A 17,088-nucleotide genomic window follows, 5' to 3' on the forward strand; every position below is an offset into this window, starting at 1 on the left:
CTAGCAAGGTCAAGTGCCTGCTGAGAATCATGTATCAGGTGAGTGGCCAGGATTTGACCCCGAGCCTGAACTCTGACCTGGCCTCTCCCAGCTGGACCCTACAGAAGTTGAAGGGCAGGAGTGGGGGCCCTCGCTGCTCAGGCCCTCTGGTTCCAAGTTCATGTTCATTAGCAGGGACCCCACCCTTCTTGTCAGGAGACCTTATGATGAATCATTAGTGAATGGGGCCCAGGCTGAGCTGGCTCTTTAGTTCCACTTCCCCATTTGGAAAGACCCTTAGAGACAAGATAACCAGACCAGCCCTATTATTGGCCAGCTGGAGAGACTGAGGCCAGGAGAAAGAGGGTGGAACCCAAGGTTGCACAGCATGTCTTTTTTTTTTTTTTTTTTTGAATTTTATTTATTTTTATACAGCAGGTTCCTATTAGTTATCTATTTTATACATATTGCACAGCATGTCTTGGTGTTGGTTGTCTTAGTGAAAGGCCCTAGAACCCAGAGAAGCTGAGCACATCACACAGGGTCACACAGCATGGCTGACGCTGTCTCAGCTGGGCTGGGACGCAGCCGCTGGCCAGGAGCACACCCAGTGGGGAGGAAGCCCTGACTTCACCTGCACCTCTGTGTCCAGAAATACAAGAAGGCCAAGAAGCCCGGCCCCACCACCATGCCTATGAGCCAGTGTGTGATCTATGCCTGGGATGCCTCCACTGCCCTGTTTACCTCTGGCGCCACTGGGGTCCTCATCCCGGGATACAGAGGAGAGAGGAGGCGCAGTGGTGTTCAGACCAGTTTAATGTGGACGCTCAAGGCCTGGGCAGTGTAGGGAGCGTCCAGGAGTTGGGCAGGCAGGCAAGGTGGGTGGGTCGCTGGCCCACACCTGGCCAGCAGTGGGGAGGAAGCCCTGAGGAGGGGGTGCCGGGAGGTGGGGCGGGCCTAGGTACACCGAGGGAAGTACCAGAAGAGTGGCCTAGGCCGGCAGACACCACCCCTGCCCCGCCCCGGAAAATCTGTAGGCCAGCCCTTGAGAAGGTATCTAAGCCAGGTAGTGAGTGCTCAGGCCAGAGCCTGGCCAGGGGCTCCCAGAGCCTAGGGGCTGGCATCGCTGGGGGCCTCCCCGAGCTGCTGCTGGAACTCAAGGCGCGTCTGCCGGTTGGATTCAAGCAGCTCCTGGAGGCGGGCGTGGAGGTGGTCATTCTTCTCCTCCAGGTGGTCCAGACAGGAGTTGATCTGGTCCAACATGGAGTTGATGGCAGCGTATTCTGGGGGGAAGGGGAAAGAGAGTCAAGGTCCCATATCTCCTCAGGGATCGAAGGCACACCCCGCCCCCCCCCCGCCACTGTCCCCCAGCCTCTAAAGAGTTTTGGGCAAGTCCCTACTCCTTCCTGAGCCTCACTGTCACCAACTGGAAAATGGGTGGATATCAAAAGAGGAAAGGCTTTGGAGAAGTATCTTAGTGTACCAGCTTTTTCTAGGGTTAGGTTGGTCACAGGGAGGTTAGCCAGACAGTGTCCTGCCTGGGAATTCCTGCCAGGTGCCAGGTCTCCTCTCTACTTCCTGCATCAGCTGCCTAGAGGCCAGAGCCCATGCTCCTGAGCCAGGCAATCAAGGCCTCTGTCCCCAGGCAGGCTCTACTCTCCAGCCCTTTCTGGCTCCCCCTGCCCTAGCTCCTAGCAGACTCCAAGGCCCTGCTCCCTTCTCTAGCCCCACCTCCCCTGCCTTTTCCTTTCCTCTCTCACACCTGCCTTTGCCCACCTCAGGCCCCTTGAACATGCTGTGGCCTCTGCCTGGAATGTGCTGGGTCCTCCTTCTGTCTTCCTTCCCTCCTCTCCTCCTGGATGAGCCCCACTCATCCTTCAAGCGTCAGCGTGGATGTTGCCACAGGGAGCCCTCCCATGCCCCAGCCTGATCGGGCCTCTATTCCTGATCCCCTTGCCCTCTCACACCTCCACGGCCCCCACCTCCGGCTCGGCTGCTGGGACTGTGTGCTAGTCTGTCTCCCCCACCAGACTACAGTGAGCGCTGTGTGAGAGGTGGAATGGTCTTGTGTTCACTGCTGTTTCTCCAGTGCCCTCGGTGTCACACAGTAAGCATCTGTTGAATGAATGAATGGATGAATGAATGAAACCTGACTTTCCAGGCTTTCTGCCTTTCCTTAACTGTCCCTGCCACCCAGAATGCCTCAGCCGCTCAAGGACCAGCTCCAAATGCCTCCTCTTCCAAGAATCCTTCCCTGGTCTCCACCAGAAACCATCACTCCCTCCTCCACAGACGCTCCTGACCTGCCTCTCTCAGCCACACAATGTCCCCTAGGACCCAAGGTCTGGGCCTGTGCCCACTGCGGGACCCAGTTCTGAGCCAGCCCATGACTCAGATACACTCAGCTGCCAGCCTGGGACAAAGGGGAAGCGGCTGGCGGTGTGTGGAAACGACCAGGGCTAGAGGAGAGTGTCTGGGATAAGGGTGCATATGTGTCTGCATTCTGGGGGAAGGGTACCCATTGCCCAGAGCTGTCCTAACTCACAGAGGACATGGTCCTGGAAAGCCTCTGCTGGATCCTGGAGTCCAACTCCCTTGTGGTACAAATGGGGAAACCGAGGCCCAAGAAGGAAGAGACCTGCCTAGGGTCCTCCAGATGGTTGCTGGCAGAGCCAAGATTCAGACTTGGGGCGCAGGGGCACTTGGGTCTCAGTCCCACCTCTGCCCCATCCCAGCAAGTTACTACGCCTTTCTGGAAAAAGGGAATAAGAACTGGGTTATTGTGAAGATTCAAATACATATATCAAGAACTCAGGGTCTGGCCACAGCAAGCACTTAGTAGATGGTCGCGATTATCATCGTTTCACATTCCGGTCAAGAGACACAAGTGGGGAGAAAGATGGGGGAGGCAGCTCTCTCCGCTACTGGGGCTAGGCTTTGTCTGCGTCAAGTGTCACGGGTACCTCCCGGTTCCAAGTTTTTGCCCTCCATTGGGGACACCCTCCTCCCCAATGCCCTAAGTCCTGTGAATCTGCCAACTTCCACTCAGCGTGACTCCTGGGAGGCCCTTCTAGATGCCCCCAGCACAGCTGCCAGCGTGATACCACACCTGGCCTTTGTTCACCAGCAGTGCCCCAGGCAAACCGGGCAGCCCACCACTTACCCCACCTACTCTACCTCTTTATTAAATGCAGACCTTGAGTGATGAAGTGTTCTAAAACTATTGTGGTGATGGTTGCACAACTCTGTGAATATCCTAAAACCCACTGAATCGTACAGTTTAAATGGGTAAATTGTACAGTGTGTGAATTATAGCTCAATAAAGCTGTTACCCAAAACAAAACCAAAAGCAGACTCCATACTTACCCCACATTTACTAAGTCCTGCCCTCTAAGTTAATAAACTAAATTTTATTACACTAAAGGGAATAATAACCACTTACAGAACACTTGCATGTTTGGAGCCTGCTATTTTCCATTCACTTTCTCATTTAATCCTGATACATCTCAATGCGGGAGACATTACCATTATTGTTATTTTACAGATGGGGAAACTGAGGCTCCAGAGGGGAGAAGGGAGCTGATGGTTCTCTCTCCTTCCCCCCTACCCCCACCCCCTGCAGTGCTGTGTAGGCAACAGGCTGCTCTGTAAGCAAGTCACATTCGCCAGGGCTCCAGGCCACACCAGCAAAGGTGCCTGGGGTTGCTGACTCAGCAGGGCGGCACGCCCACCCAGACAGCCCCTCCTGCCAAGCCACGACGGTCCACTCCCGGCCCCGGCCCCTTAGGAGTCTCCATCTCCACAGGGGCTGAAAGAAGTGTCTGGAGCAAACCCCAATCGCAAAGGGCGAGTGACCTGAAGCGGCCTCAGTTTCCCCATCTGTAAAACGGGGCCTGTCGCCCACAGTTCTCGAAGGCTGCGGTTTCCAGGGACCCGCTCGCAGGTGCTCGTCCCAAACCCCCGGAGGGCGCTTGCTGCTCCGGAACCACCCTGCGGCGGGGGGATGGGAGGGCTCTGCGGTTCCTTCCCGGTCCCTATCCCGGCCCCGATTCCCCTTCCCAGGAGGGCACCCCGGAGAAAGCAAAGTCGTTTCAGCAGCCCCCCTGGGTCACCTGCTTCCTCGAAGCCGTCGTCCTCGCCTTCCGCGCCCCCCTCCACCGGCATGCCCAGGTCCCCGTTGGGGCCCGACATTGTGGGCTCGGGAGCCGCAAGTGCAGCGCGACGACTGAACGCGGCGACGGTCGCGCCGACAACCGGCGCGGGGCGGAAGAAGGAAGCGGTGGATGGAACTCGGGGCCGGAAGGGCGGAACGCCGCGGCGGAACGCGCCCAGTAGGCCGGGACCCCGCCCCCAAGGCGGAGCCCGGCGGCCAGAGCTCCGCCCTGCCCCGCCGCCAGAACCCCGTCCCCTCCCGTCCGCAAGACTCCGCCCCCACACTCGAGCCCCGCCCACACCCTGCTTCACAGTCGAGCTCCGCCCACTTCCGCCGGTCCCCGGGCCCGCCCCTCTCCCGGAGGCCGGGTTGGACCACCAAGGGATACCCCATGAGAATCTTAGGCGGCGGGGGCTCGGCCCTCAGGTCGAGCAACCCGGCACAAGGGCAGGGCAGCCTGGGACCCCCCCACTCTGCCCCATCCTGCTGCTGGGGACCTGCGGGTAAGCTAGCCGGCGCCTCTGCATGGGCGAAATCTGAGACGAGTTGTTTCTAAGGCCCCCAATGTGTAGGGAAGATATCCGTTCACAGCCTACTTGAGAGTCACGGTCAGCAGAGTGCAGCTTGTGGCTGTCCGTCAAGGAAGGCTTCGGGATAGTCTGCCCAGCTGCCATCATACCCCACCCTTTTTACCAGCTGGGAAAGGGGGCCCTGCCCAAAGTACCCAGCCGGAAAGTGTCGCTCCTGAGCTGGATCCAGACGTGTGATCTTGGCCAGGGATACAGCTGAATGAGGCCCATATCCAGGGGAGAGGGACTCACTTACTGGGACTCCTGTAGCTGGGCCTCCTGGAGAAGGCCACATGGCTGCTGCAGCCTGGTGCTGGTCTCACACTGGTAGTTCCTGAGAGCAGGCCATCCCTGGGTGGCGGTCAGACCGAGCTATGTTCCCCGATGATGACAATGGGAAGGGATCCTCTCTGTCCCAGGAGCTGCCTTACCGTTTCACTGAGGAACGTGAGCCACCACTGACTTGGATGACGGCAGCCCCACCTTCTCCTTGAAGCAGGTTGAGTGGAGGCAAGGCCCACGCTGAACCAGTGCAGGAAGAATTGCAGTGAAAACCCCTCACCCAGGTCAGCTGACCCTCCTTGACTATAATGGGTGGGTACCCTTCCTCTCATCCCCCCAGCTGCCCTCCTCCAGCCAGGCATCCACTTACTTCCCACCACCTGGGGCTACCACAGTATTTCTATTATTTCTTCCCACTACCTGGAACTGGACACATTGGCCAAATAAAGTTGAAATTTTCTGCCAAAAAAAAAAGGTACTAGGCCCATGGATGGAACAGATGGCAGACAGCACCTGGGCCATTCCTGGAGAGGGGTGAGTCTTTGGCTTCGGGAGGGTGATAGGAGTGCGCCCGGGGGTAGCCAGGCGCTCTGATGGGTGGACACGTTCATCAGGTATCCCCATGCAGGCTGCATGCATGAGCGCTCGCATCCAACTGCTATGTCTGTGTGGTGTGTATCTGTACGTGCCTCGGCATGTTTCTGAGAACCTGTATGTCTCTCTGAGGGTCTGTTGCCCGTCCCTGTGTGCCTGGGAGTCTTTGTGTTTCTCCCCTTGGCTGTGGGGTCCTGTGATCTCAGGTGTGATTTCATAACTGGGAGAAAACATGTGCCTGTGCTTTTCTTTGGGTGTTCTATGCTTGTAGGGATAAAAGTGTTTGGATTGTGTCAGCATGTCCACATATGTGACCTGTGTTTCTGCCGTGTCTCTGCGCACTTGTGTGCTACACAGACACGGGTGTTTCTGCTTCCATCAGAGGACACAGGGCTCTTCTGTCTTAGTGAAATGTCAGGGTCTCAGGGAAGGCCTCTCACTGATCAGCCAAAGGCGGGTGCCCAGCCCTCCTTTCTCAGCCCTGCTCACACCTCTGCCAAGTGTTGACCCCGCACAGCTCCTCTCTTTCCCAAGGAGACAGCGCAGCCCCAGAGAGTACCCCCTCCCCGATCCCGGGGTGCCCGTCCCATTGTGGGGACCAGGCAGGGAGTCACTTAGCTTGTCCTGTTGAAAGTCAGACTCCACGGAGAACTGGGCAGGGTCTGCAGGATGCTGCACAGCCCCCAGCAGGACCCCACCATAGCATTCAAGGAGTGGCCTTTCTCCTGGGCCTGAGCGTGTGCCTGGGGCCTGGGGCTAGCGGTGTGGGCAGAGGGAGGCAGGCGGGAGGAGAGGAGAGGAGAGCCCGGCCAAAGCCTCATCCCCCAAGTGGCTGAGTGAGGGCGGGAGGATGGAGAGCTGGGTGGCACAGGTGGTGAGGCCCCTACCTGGCTGGCCCCTTCTCTACTCCCAGAAGCCAAAGCGAACCTGGACTCTGCCCACCCTACTCCTGTGGTCAAGGTCCACATAGCAGACCACAGGACAAAACAGCCACTACCCCAGCCAGCCCTGATGGGGGGAGGGCGTGTGCTTTGGTGCTACCCGGCCTCTGGCATCCCTGTTCACCTCTCACTCCTCATCTCACGAGCCCTGCCATCACTTCCTCTGCAAGCCCAGTGCGGAAGGCTGCATAACAGTCCCCAAAGATATCTGGGTCCTAGTCCTTGGAACCAGTGAATGGTACCTTATTTGGCAAAGGGGCCTTTGCAGACTTGATTACACTGAGACTTTGAGATAGAGAGATTATCCAGGATTATCACAGCTCCAGTGTCTCCCCTTCCCCCAGCCAAGGGTGAAGGGGTAGGTGTGCAAGTCTGTGGGTGGAGAAGCCTGGGTTTCTTCAGAACCGCACCCTCTCTGACCTCTGACCTTGCGACGGAAGAAGAGGCCAGGGAGGGGGTTCCCGTGTGTGGTGCAGACAGGGAGGGGCTCCAGCTGCGGCCTGTGGGTGAACACGGGCTTGTTGGGCCCAGCCAAGCGGAGGGTACAGGTCTGCAGCCCTCAAGTCTCCTGGAATCTGAATTCCTGGCAGCGTATTCCCCTCCCTGCCGCCCCCGGCTCTGCCCGTAGTGGTCTGGAGGTCATCACAGAGGAGAGGTGTGGGTGAGGACGAGATGCTGAATGGGGTCAGCGTGGACACTGCCGCCCGCCAGTGGGAGCCAGAGAGTGAGCACTGGGCCGACAGGGGGCTGGGCAGGGCGGTCCCTTACGGGCAGGGGACCACCCCTGGCGACCCTCAAGCTGGGCATGCCTCTGCCCCACCCACTGTGCACCCCTCCTGCCCTGGCTGCTGTCTTCCAGCATCCACAGGAGTCCTGGTGAGTTGGGGGTGTCAGCACCTCAGCCCTCGCAGCCCCCATCCAGCTCCCCGGCCCTGGCTGGGTCTCTGCTGTGGCACCTACTGCAGGTGATCGAGTGTGGGAATGAGGTGTGGCCCCGTCAGTGCTTCTGTTGGGCCAGGCATCCCTCAAAGGCAGGGACAGGCCTGGGGGTGGGGTGGGGGCGGGTGCAGAGCTAGGAAGTGTCCAGCCAAAGCTGGCCATGGGTTCTGCGGCCGCCATCACTTGCTAAGGACCAGCAAGTGGGGGGTCCAGGAGTGATGCTAATGTGAGCCCATCCTTTGCCTGTCCTCCTCCCAGGTGGCCTGGGGGTCAAGGAGCACAGATTGGGGACCGGGGCATGTGTTTATTTAGCAGGCAAGGTGGGGCTCCGGAGAGCAGCTGGTGGGCAGTGCCATGAGAAGGGTCTCTGGACTCTCCTGTCACTGGTGTCTGGGCTGGTGGGGACAGCTGGGCACCAAGGTGGGCAAAGGCTGACAGGAGGGCGATGGGAGCAGAGAGACAGGAGGCACCTGAGAGGGAGACGGGGAAGTAGAGACAACAGCAGTCCTGGGCGGGGGGGCAAAGGCAGGCCTGCACCCTGGCTCCCGTCAGCCCCCTCCCCCAGCCATACTCACTGCACCCTCACTGGTCATCGATGCACTGGTCTGTGGGGGAGAGAGTCTGTCAGAATGGGCAGGTGTGTGTGTGTATGACCCCTGCCCACTGGGACCCCTGCACTGCCCCTGAGCACCCCAGACTCCAGCCTGGCCCAGCAAAGGCATATCTGGGGGTTCCCTTCAGGGCTGGGGGGCTGGGGCAGGGGATTGGGCGAAGGGCCTGAGGACGAGCAGACCTGGGGGACTCCCGTTCTCCAGAGGAGGCAGGTGAGGCCTGGCCACACATCTGCTTGGGCACCCAGGCCTCCTGCCTGTTTACCTGCTGACCCTGGCAACCCTTCAGCTTTGGGGAGCCTCTGGCTCCCTGAGTGGCCTAGCTGGAGCCCCCTGCCCAGTCCAGGCCACCTGAAGACAAGGGCACTTTTCAAGTCAGTGGTGAGCCGGCCTCAAGGCGAGGAGGAAAGTGGCCCCGGACGAGGGGGTGTGAGGAGGAAGTGGTCTAGGATGGTAGGGCCTGGGGTGTCGGGGAAGTGGCCTGGGGCAGGGAGACTGGGGAAATTTGGACCTGGGCCTGAAATTCTCATCTGTCAGGGCGGAACCCTTGGGGCCCGGATCCCTGGGTGCCCCACGGATCCTTGGGTGGGGCAGGGTCTTCCTAAACCCAAAGTGGCTCCCAGGGGCTCCAGTGACTGCAGTAGAGTACCGAGCCCCTCCTCCCCCCCTTTCCCTGGTGGGGCAGCGTCAGGCCTGGGTCGTCCCCACATCCCCTTTTCCTCTCCCCAGCTGGCCATTACCGACTGGAACAGGGAAGAGGATGTACTCATCGGTGAGGCCCAGGGATTTGGCGAAGTGGATGAAGTTCTCCTTCAGTTGAGGGGTCAGCTCCTTGGTCCTCCCTGTGGCCAGATGGCCAGCGAGTGGCCGGCAGACACTCCATAAATATCGTTGAATGCGTGAACAAGGCCTCTGATCCCTTCCTCATGGAGGGTCTGCAGAAGGACCTCCCTCCCTGGCCGCCCACAGGGACTGCGAGCTGACACTGCGAGAGGACCTGGGGGCCTGGGTTGGGATGGGCCTCTCCCCCAACAGTGTGACGCGGAGCCGGGTCCCCGAGGCGGTGGGGAAGACCCACCGTAGAGGGTGGTCTTGAAGTACTCCTGGTTCTTGTAAACCTTCTTGAAGTACACTATGGCAAACTGGTTGTAGTTGGTAGTCGTCACTCGCACGGTATAGCTCTGAACCCCCGGGAAGCCTGTGGGGAGGACAGCGAGGGGTCAGCCTGCCCAGGCTGGGAGGAGGGAGCCGTTCCTTTCTCCCCAGCCCATCTGCAGGGGCTTTTCCCACAGAACAGCATCTGTGTGGAGGGGCAGGGAGGTCTGTGCCCCTTCCTGGAGGACCCTGACCCCCCAGAAGCCCAGCCCCAGGGCCTGCCTCATTCAGAACTCACCCTTAATATTGCCCAGGGTGAACTGGCCGGGCCGGGAACTTGGGACAAAAGTTCTGATCCAGTGGTCACAGCGCTCGTCCCTGTGGGAGGGAGAGATGGGTGAGTGAGACCAGAGGGGACACAGGCTTGGACTCCTTGGGCTGGACGAGGTGGGGGCCAGGGCCGTAGCTGGAGGGGGTGGGATTCTGATGCCCCTGGCCTGGCCCAGCCCAAGACAGTCCATCCCCACCACAGCAGGTGGTCCCTACCCTACCCAGCTGAGATGGGCCTGGGTCTTTCCCTCTGAGCCTACCCCTGTCTGTCACTGCCTGGTCTGCCCTGGGACATCTGACCCTGCTCAGACCCTCCCTCCAGCACCCACTGTCCTTTCCTCTTCAGGGCTGTCTCCCCTCGGTGGCCTTCCCTACACACTGTCCCCCTACACCCAACCCCAGGCATTTATCCCCTGCTCCTATCTACCCTCTGCTGCTTCCCTGTCTGTAACCTCTCCTGGGGGAGTCACCCTCCAAGGTTCCAGTCTGCTCCCTGCCAAGGACTCCTCTAGCTCCTGGGCCAACCCTGACCTGAGTCCCACCCTGTCTCCTGGTATTCCAGAGCTGATCTCCCCAAACCCATCCTTCTTCTGCTTCTTGCTCCACAGATGCTCCAGCCTCAATCCCCTGGGTGCCAGAGCCAGAAACTCATAGGGGCTGGGCGATCCTTGGCACCCTACCATTTCTCTCTCCGCCACCCCCAGAGGGACCCTGCTCAGACCCACTCCTCACCAGATCACTTCTGTGCTGGTGCCTGAGGCCCCTGGCAGTGTGAGGGCTGCCCCCCTGCCAAGCCACTCGGCTGCTGCTCAGGACAGCTGTACGATGGCTGCTTCCTGAAGGAGTGCTTCTCTCTGACTCAGAGTCACCGGCCCCTGCCGTGGATGCCTCATGCCTCCTTCTGAGGCAGGTGGCTCGTTCAAGGCCCAGTTCCAGAGGCTACCTCCCTGTAAGCCCTTGATGAAGCCCTGGGGGGGTTCCAGGCTCTCTCTGTCTTGTTTTCTGAATGACTGTGTCCATCCCTAGCACTCTCTGTGTGTCTGCTCTGAAGTGACCAATAAATGCTGATCTAATGAAGGAAGAAATGAACAAATGTCTGAATCCGGGGCTGAGCAGAAGGATGAATGACTGTCTCTCACCTTCGGTCAGCCCTTGACTGTGACATCAGTCTGCTGCTAGACCCTCAAGCAGCCCCTCCAGTCTCCCCCACTTTCCCCAAGGAGGTTGCGGCTCTCACCTGAGCAGCGTGGAGGTGGCATTGTAGCTGTGATCTTCTTTCAGCTCGTAGGTGGTGGCGAACATCTTAAACTTGCCTTGTTCTTCCTTCTTAAATGCATTCCCTGCCAAGCCTACGACGTACCACTTCCCCTGGAACTACAGGGGGCTGTAATAGGCAGAGCCCACAAACGAACCTAGGGCCCCTGCCACTGCAGGCCCTGAACCAGGGGCCCCCGTAACTAAGCAGCAGAGCCTGGGACTGGGCATTCAGTTCCTGCACTGATGAAGCCAGTGGGAGCTGGAGGCAGCCAGGCCAGGAGGGAGCCCTGAGGATGGCAGGGAGGGGGCGACCCTGGGCAGGGTGGCCAGCTGGCCTCCCTGTGCCTCAGTTTCCTCCTCATGCAGAGGAACTAAAGGTGTTCCCACCACGCATGGACTACAGCAGTTGTGGGAGACAGACTGGATCTAGGAAGGTCTGCCCAGGTGATCCTCTTGTCAGCGAGGTCGGGGTCGGTGTGGGACAATGGAGCGTGGCTTCCATCGGGGGAGCCAGGGCAGGCTAAGCTGAAGCCTGGGCGTCCTGCCTTTACCTGTTTGCTAGGACTCTTCACCTCTCTTCCCCTCTGCTTGCACTCTTCCCTGGGCACCCCCTGCAGCTCTCCCTCCAGGGCCCTTACCTGGTCAGGCTGGAAGTTGGGCTGTAGCGGGACCCTGAACAGAGGTGGGGCCGGGATCAGGTTGGGGGTGGAATCCTGGGCTTGGGTGTGCAGGGCCCCCAGCAGGCTGAGGCCCAGCCACAGGAGACCTAGGGGCATGGCTTCAGGGCTGAGCAGGCCGGCGTTCCCTACAGCAGCTGAGGGGGGAAGTGAGTGCGGAGGCTGCCTGGGCAACCCTATTTATGGTCCACCTGGCTCATGGCCCCTTCCAGGGTGGAGTGATTCATATTTTGCCAAATCCAGGAAGGGTGAGGCAATTGCCAGCACTCCTGCTGAAACACCTGGCAAGACTTCTGCCCCTTTCCACACTGGTCAGGATTGTGCAAGACCAGGGGCAGAAGGTAGGGAGGGCACATTGCCCAGATCTCTGCACGTCTGGCAGGCACGAGGGCTCCCTCCACTCTCTCTGGGCCCCTTCCCTTCATTCTGGTTGGCTCTGTATATGGTCGGTGGTCCCCGATCAGGACAAGCTGTCATCTCTGACTTTCAGGGGCCCCTGCTCAGCCCCAGCCCAGGGTGGGTATGTGTGGTGAGACCCCCTTCCCACATCCAAGGAACACAGACAATTGCTCACCCCGGCAGCCTGTGTGCTGTGGCCTGGTTCTCAGAAGGGACAGGGAAGGGTGGGGCAGCTGAGAGGGAACATTCCTGACCAGGAAGGACAGTGTGTGTGGTGTGTGCCCTGAGTTCTCGGAGCCCAGATCCTGGCCCTCCCGGGGGCCGCACACCAGGCCAGAGGCTGAAGGAAGAGCCCCTCCCCTCCTCCATGCCTTGGACCTTAGCCAACCCCTAAAGGACTTGGTCCCTGCTGTGGGCCCAGGGGATGAGACCCCAAGCTGGGCACTAGAGCCCCACGCGTGGACACTTGGCAAAGCAGAGAGCAGGTGTTGCGGTCCCAGCGCCATGCTGGTGGGGGGCAGCGCGGGGCATGCATCTGTGCCGGGTGAGGGGCACTGGGGCCTGGGGCCTGAAGGTGGGCTGTCCACCCAGCTGCTCCGGACACCAAGTGCTTTGGGGCACAGGGAATGCAGGGACTTGGACTTGTCTTTGAGAGGTCCTTGAGGCCATCTGCTGTCTCTGGCCACAGCCTTGGAGCCCAGTGCCCTGGGCCTGGGACCCCAGAATTGTCCCTGCCATGGCTGATCCCATCTTTGTCCTTGGAGGGATGTAGTTTTCTCACTGGGGGCCTGGCCGTCCTTGGGAGGCAATGGTGGGTCCCAGGCCCTGGGCAGTGTCTCCCAGATAGCTTACCACAAAGGCCAAGGCTGTCTGGATGCCTGATCTGTGATTGAACTGAGGATCCGCTGGCCTCGCATGAGACTGACGGGGACCTCACTGGCTCTGCCTGCCTGCTGCTTGGGAATCAGCTTCCCCAGCCTAGGCTCTGGGGTGCCGAGCCCTGAGGGGAGGGGCTTTGGAGGGGTCCTGAGCTGGTGGGGAGGACACATCCTACTGAGGCAGAGAGGCCCCCACAGGACCCCTGCTCTCTCTCAGGCCCTGACCTGCCGGCCTGTCCAGGTGATGAAAGCACAGGAAGTAGAGATGAGCAAAGCCTCTTCAGGGATGTTGCCACTGAAGGCCGTGCCCTCTGCACCCGTGGCCACCCCCACCCCACCCCTTTCATCCCTGCTTGCAGCCCCAGGGCCTCTACCCCTGCTATTCTCTTTGACCTTAAAAGGTACCCTCGAGTCTGTGGTGACTCCTAGACGTTGGGGAAACTCATGGATGGAGGCTCAAAGAATTTTAAGTAGAAGAGGGACAGTACCCTGGATCACCAAGGAGCCATTGCAGGGAATATTCTAGATTCTAAAAGTCAGGGTTGGGACTTCCCTGTTGGCACAGTGGTTAAGAATCCGCCTGCCAAGGCAGGGGACACAGGTTCGAGCCCTGGCCCGGGAACATCCCACATGCCGTGAAGCAACTAAGCCCGTGCGCCACAACTACTGAGCCTGCACTCTAGAGCCCGTGAGCCACAGCTACTAAGCCTGCGTGCCACAACCACTGAAGCCCGCACACCTAGAGCCCGTGCTCCACAGCATGAGAAGCCACCGCAATGAGAAGCCCGCGCACCGCAACAAAGAGTAGCCCCTGCTCGCTGCAACTAGAGAAAGCCCGCGCACAGCGAGACCCAACGCAGCCAAAAATAAATAAGTAAATAAGTAAATAATAAATAAAAACAAAACAAAATTTTCTGTTGTTTATAAGCCATGTAGCTTATGGTATTCTGTTACAACAGCCCAAAGGGACTGATTCAGCCACCTGCCCACACTGCTGGGTCTCCCAGTCGCGGGCCACCTCTTCCCCACCTCAGAGGTCTCCTGCCCAGACACACTCTGGGCCTTCTCTCCAGAGCCTGCTTTCCTAACAGTGAATTTCATAGTTTTAGTATCTTCTGCAGTCTAGACAGGCTGAGAATTTCCCAAATCATCAAATTGCTGTAACAAATGACCATTGAGAGTTCCTTGGTGGCCTAGAGGTTAGGATTCTGGGCTTTCACTGCTGCAGCCTGGGTTCAATCCCTGGTCGGGGAACTGAGATCCCACAAGCCACGCAGCACAGCCAAAAAACAAACAAACAAATGACCATTTGTTGGCTTAAAATAATACATTCTAAAGGCCAGAAGTCCAAAATCAGAAATTCACTGTGCCGAGATCAAGGTGTGGGCAGGCCGCATGCCCTCTGGAGCCTCCAGGGGACCATTCCTTGCCTCTTCCAGCTTCTGATGGCTGCCGGCACTTGCCGGCTGGTGGCCCCACCACTCCAGTCTCTGCTTATCTTCACAACGCCTCCTCCTTTGTGCATAATCTCCCTCTGCCTCATCTTTTTTTAAATTTATTTATTTGGCTGCATTGGGTCTTCGTTGCTGCACATGGGCTTTCTCTAGTTGCGGTGAGCTGGGGCTACTCTTCATTGCGGTGCGCAGGCTTCTTGTTGCAGTGGCTTCTCTTGTTGCAGAGCATGGACCCTAGGCGCGTGGGCTTCAGTAGTTGTGGCACGCGGGCTCAGTAGTTGTGGTGCACGGGCTCTAGAGCGCAGGCTCAGTAGTTGTGGCGCACGGGCTTAGTCGCTCAGTGGCATGTGGGATCTTCCCGGACCAGGGCTCGAACCTGTGCATTGGCAGGCGGATTCTTAATCACTGTGCCACCAGGGAAGCCCTCTGAAGTCCTTCTGACATACCGCTTTCATTGTAGTTTTCGAGCAATTTGTTATGACATATATAAATACCCATGGAGCCACCACCACAATCAAGACAGTGAACATATTCATCACCCCCCCAAAAATCCCTCACACCCCTTCCCTCCTGCTCCTCTTCATCACACACCCCCTACCCCACCCCCAGGTAACCCCCAGGCTGCTTTCTCCCCATAAATTAGTTTGCATTTTCTAGTTGTATATAAGTGGAACCAAATAGTACATATGCTTTATTGCCTGGCCTCTTTCATTCAGCACAATCATTTTGAGATTCATCTCTTCAGTACGTTTTGGGTGGGATGAAGGGGCAGTGGGACATTTGGGTGGAACCCACTGGGGTGTTAGAGAGGGGCGAGTGCTGCGGTCAGGAGGAGTGGCAGAGCAGGGGCTGGGCAGCCGTGGAGGGTGAAGAGGTTGGCAGGACTCTTGGGTTCTCCCTTGACGACGGAGGCAGGAGCAGAAAAGGAGAAAATGGTTAGGTGGGAAAGAGAGCCAATTGGGTGGTTATGCCAGGATGAGGGTGGGGTGCCTGGGGGACATCCCGGCTGACCCAGAGGCAGTTGTAAACCCAGGATAGGGTTGACCTGAAGCCATAGGCTGGGCATTCACGACACAGATGGTAACAGAAACCAGGGGAGGGAAGAGGTGGCCGAGGCCACGTGTATGGGGCCTAGTGGGTCCAAGAATGAACCCCGAAGAACCCAATTCTTAAGAGGCAGGGCTAGGGCTTCCCTGGTGGCGCAGTGGTTAAGAATCTGTCTGCCAATGCAGGGGACACAGGTTCGAGCCCTGGTCCGGGAAGATCCCACATGCTGCGGAGCAACTAAGCCCGTGTGCCACAACTACTGAGCCTGTGGTCTACAGCCTGTGAGCCACAATTACTGAAGCCCGCAAGCCACAACTACTGAAGCCCATGCACCTAGAGCCCATGCTCTGCAACAAGAGAAGCCACTGCAATGAGTAGCCTGTGCACCGCAAGGAAGAGTAGCCCCTGCTTGCCACAACTAGAGAGAGCCCACATGCAACAAAAATAAATAAATAAATACATTTATTTAAAAAAAAAAAAAAAGAGGCAGGGCCGCAGAAGAGAGGGTGAAGGAAAACAAGGAGGGTGAGGTCACGGACTCACAGAGGGACATGTGTCCAAGAGACTGCCTAGTAGGGTCAGATACCAATGGGAGGTCACAGAAGCTACAGCCTGGAATGGGGCTCCTGCGCTGGCACGATCTGGGCTATGCCTGGACAGAGGCTCTGTCCTCTCTTCCGTGTGAGAACCCTGGGTCTTGGCCACCTGTCCCCAGATGTCCCACAGCAACAGGGAACAGCACAGCTATCCCTAGGGTTTGCTCAGACTTGTGCCTAGAGATCCATCCAGCTCAGCCACAGACAGAAGGTTCCTGGCTGGAATGAACTAAAGAGGCCGTATAGGGACCCAGGGCAGTGAGCACCGGCTGGCAGGCCAAGACAAGTGGGCCTGCCCTTAGGTCCTGCCCAATCCTGGCCAGGAAGACAAAGTGAGAATTTGCCAAGTATTTTGGTGGAGGATTGGGTTATTGGGTTTCCTTCCTGTATTTGGCAAAGATGGAGCAAGCTGCCAGGTGGGCAAAAATAGGGGTCTCTAAAACACCCCGGCCTCACTAGCCTCCAGACTCTCCCCATTCATTTCCCCATTTAATCCTGACAGATTTCATTGCAGGAGACACTAACCATTATTCTTATTTTACAGATGGGGAAACTGAGGCTGCAGAAGGGGAGAAGGGAGCTGATGGTTCTCTCTCCTTCCCCCCTACCCCCACCCCCTGCAGTGCTGTGTAGGCAACAGGCTGCTCTGTAAGCAAGTCACATTCGCCAGGGCTCCAGGCCACACCAGCAAAGGTGCCTGGGGTTGCTGACTCAGCAGGGCGGCACGCCCACCCAGACAGCCCCTCCTGCCAAGCCACGACGGTCCACTCCCGGCCCCGGCCCCTTAGGAGTCTCCATCTCCACAGGGGCTGAAAGAAGTGTCTGGAGCAAATCCCAATCGCAAAGGGCGAGTGACCTGAAGCGGCCTCAGTTTCCCCATCTGTAAAACGGGGCCTGTCGCCCACAGTTCTCGAAGGCTGCGGTTTCCAGGGACCCGCTCGCAGGTGCTCGTCCCAAACCCCCGGAGGGCGCTTGCTGCTCCGGAACCACCCTGGGGCGGGGGGATGGGAGGGCTCTGCGGTTCCTTCCCGGTCCCTATCCCGGCCCCGATTGCCCTTCCCAGGAGGTCACCTCCGAGAAAGCAGAAGTCGCCTCAGCAGCCCCCGTGGGTCACCTGCTTCCCCGAAGCCCTCGTCCTCGCCTTCCAGGCCCGCCTCCACCGGCATGCCCAGGTCCCCGTTGGGGCCCGACACTGTGGGCTTGGGCGCCGCAAGGGCAGCGCGAAGATGGGACACAGCGATTGTAGCACAGAAAGCCGGCGCGGGGCGGAAGGTGGAGGCGCTGGGT

The 17,088-nt window shown here is 58.6% G+C and overlaps 2 protein-coding genes and 1 long non-coding RNA gene across 5 annotated transcripts; 1 reads left to right on the top strand and 2 right to left on the bottom strand.

Annotated features, from left to right (window-relative positions):
• Positions 1–777: 777 nt before the first annotated feature.
• Positions 778–4,352, bottom strand: BBLN (bublin coiled coil protein). Its single transcript, XM_081236763.1, has 2 exons — positions 4,092–4,352; positions 778–1,262 (listed from the first exon to the last, which is right to left on the bottom strand). Exons 1-2 carry the CDS (start codon positions 4,168–4,170, stop codon positions 1,090–1,092), a joined length of 252 nt encoding a protein of 83 aa, XP_081092889.1. The 5' UTR covers positions 4,171–4,352; the 3' UTR covers positions 778–1,089.
• Positions 4,353–4,459: 107 nt separating this feature from the next.
• Positions 4,460–8,882, top strand: LOC308618630. Its single transcript, XR_014016042.1, has 3 exons — positions 4,460–4,635; positions 5,121–5,267; positions 8,798–8,882. It is a non-coding gene; the product is annotated as an uncharacterized lncRNA (long non-coding RNA).
• LCN2 (lipocalin 2) lies at positions 7,742–17,087 on the bottom strand. 3 transcript variants are annotated; one of them, XM_081236758.1, is made up of 8 exons: positions 16,916–17,087; positions 11,389–11,564; positions 10,731–10,867; positions 9,462–9,541; positions 9,147–9,266; positions 8,809–8,910; positions 8,038–8,062; positions 7,742–7,927 (listed from the first exon to the last, which is right to left on the bottom strand). In XM_081236758.1, exons 1-7 carry the CDS (start codon positions 16,965–16,967, stop codon positions 8,040–8,042), a joined length of 690 nt encoding a protein of 229 aa, XP_081092884.1. In that variant the 5' UTR covers positions 16,968–17,087; the 3' UTR covers positions 7,742–7,927; positions 8,038–8,039. The 3 variants fall into 3 exon arrangements, with proteins under 3 accessions (XP_081092884.1, XP_081092883.1, XP_081092885.1); XM_081236757.1 differs by having other exon boundaries at positions 8,033–8,062; positions 16,916–17,086; XM_081236759.1 differs by having other exon boundaries at positions 8,033–8,062; positions 16,873–16,963.
• Between the last annotated feature and the right edge of the window lies 1 nt (position 17,088).

Source organism: Mesoplodon bidens, assembly GCF_964165515.1.
Source record: "Mesoplodon bidens genome assembly, chromosome: 6".
Lineage (NCBI taxonomy): Eukaryota > Metazoa > Chordata > Mammalia > Artiodactyla > Ziphiidae > Mesoplodon > Mesoplodon bidens.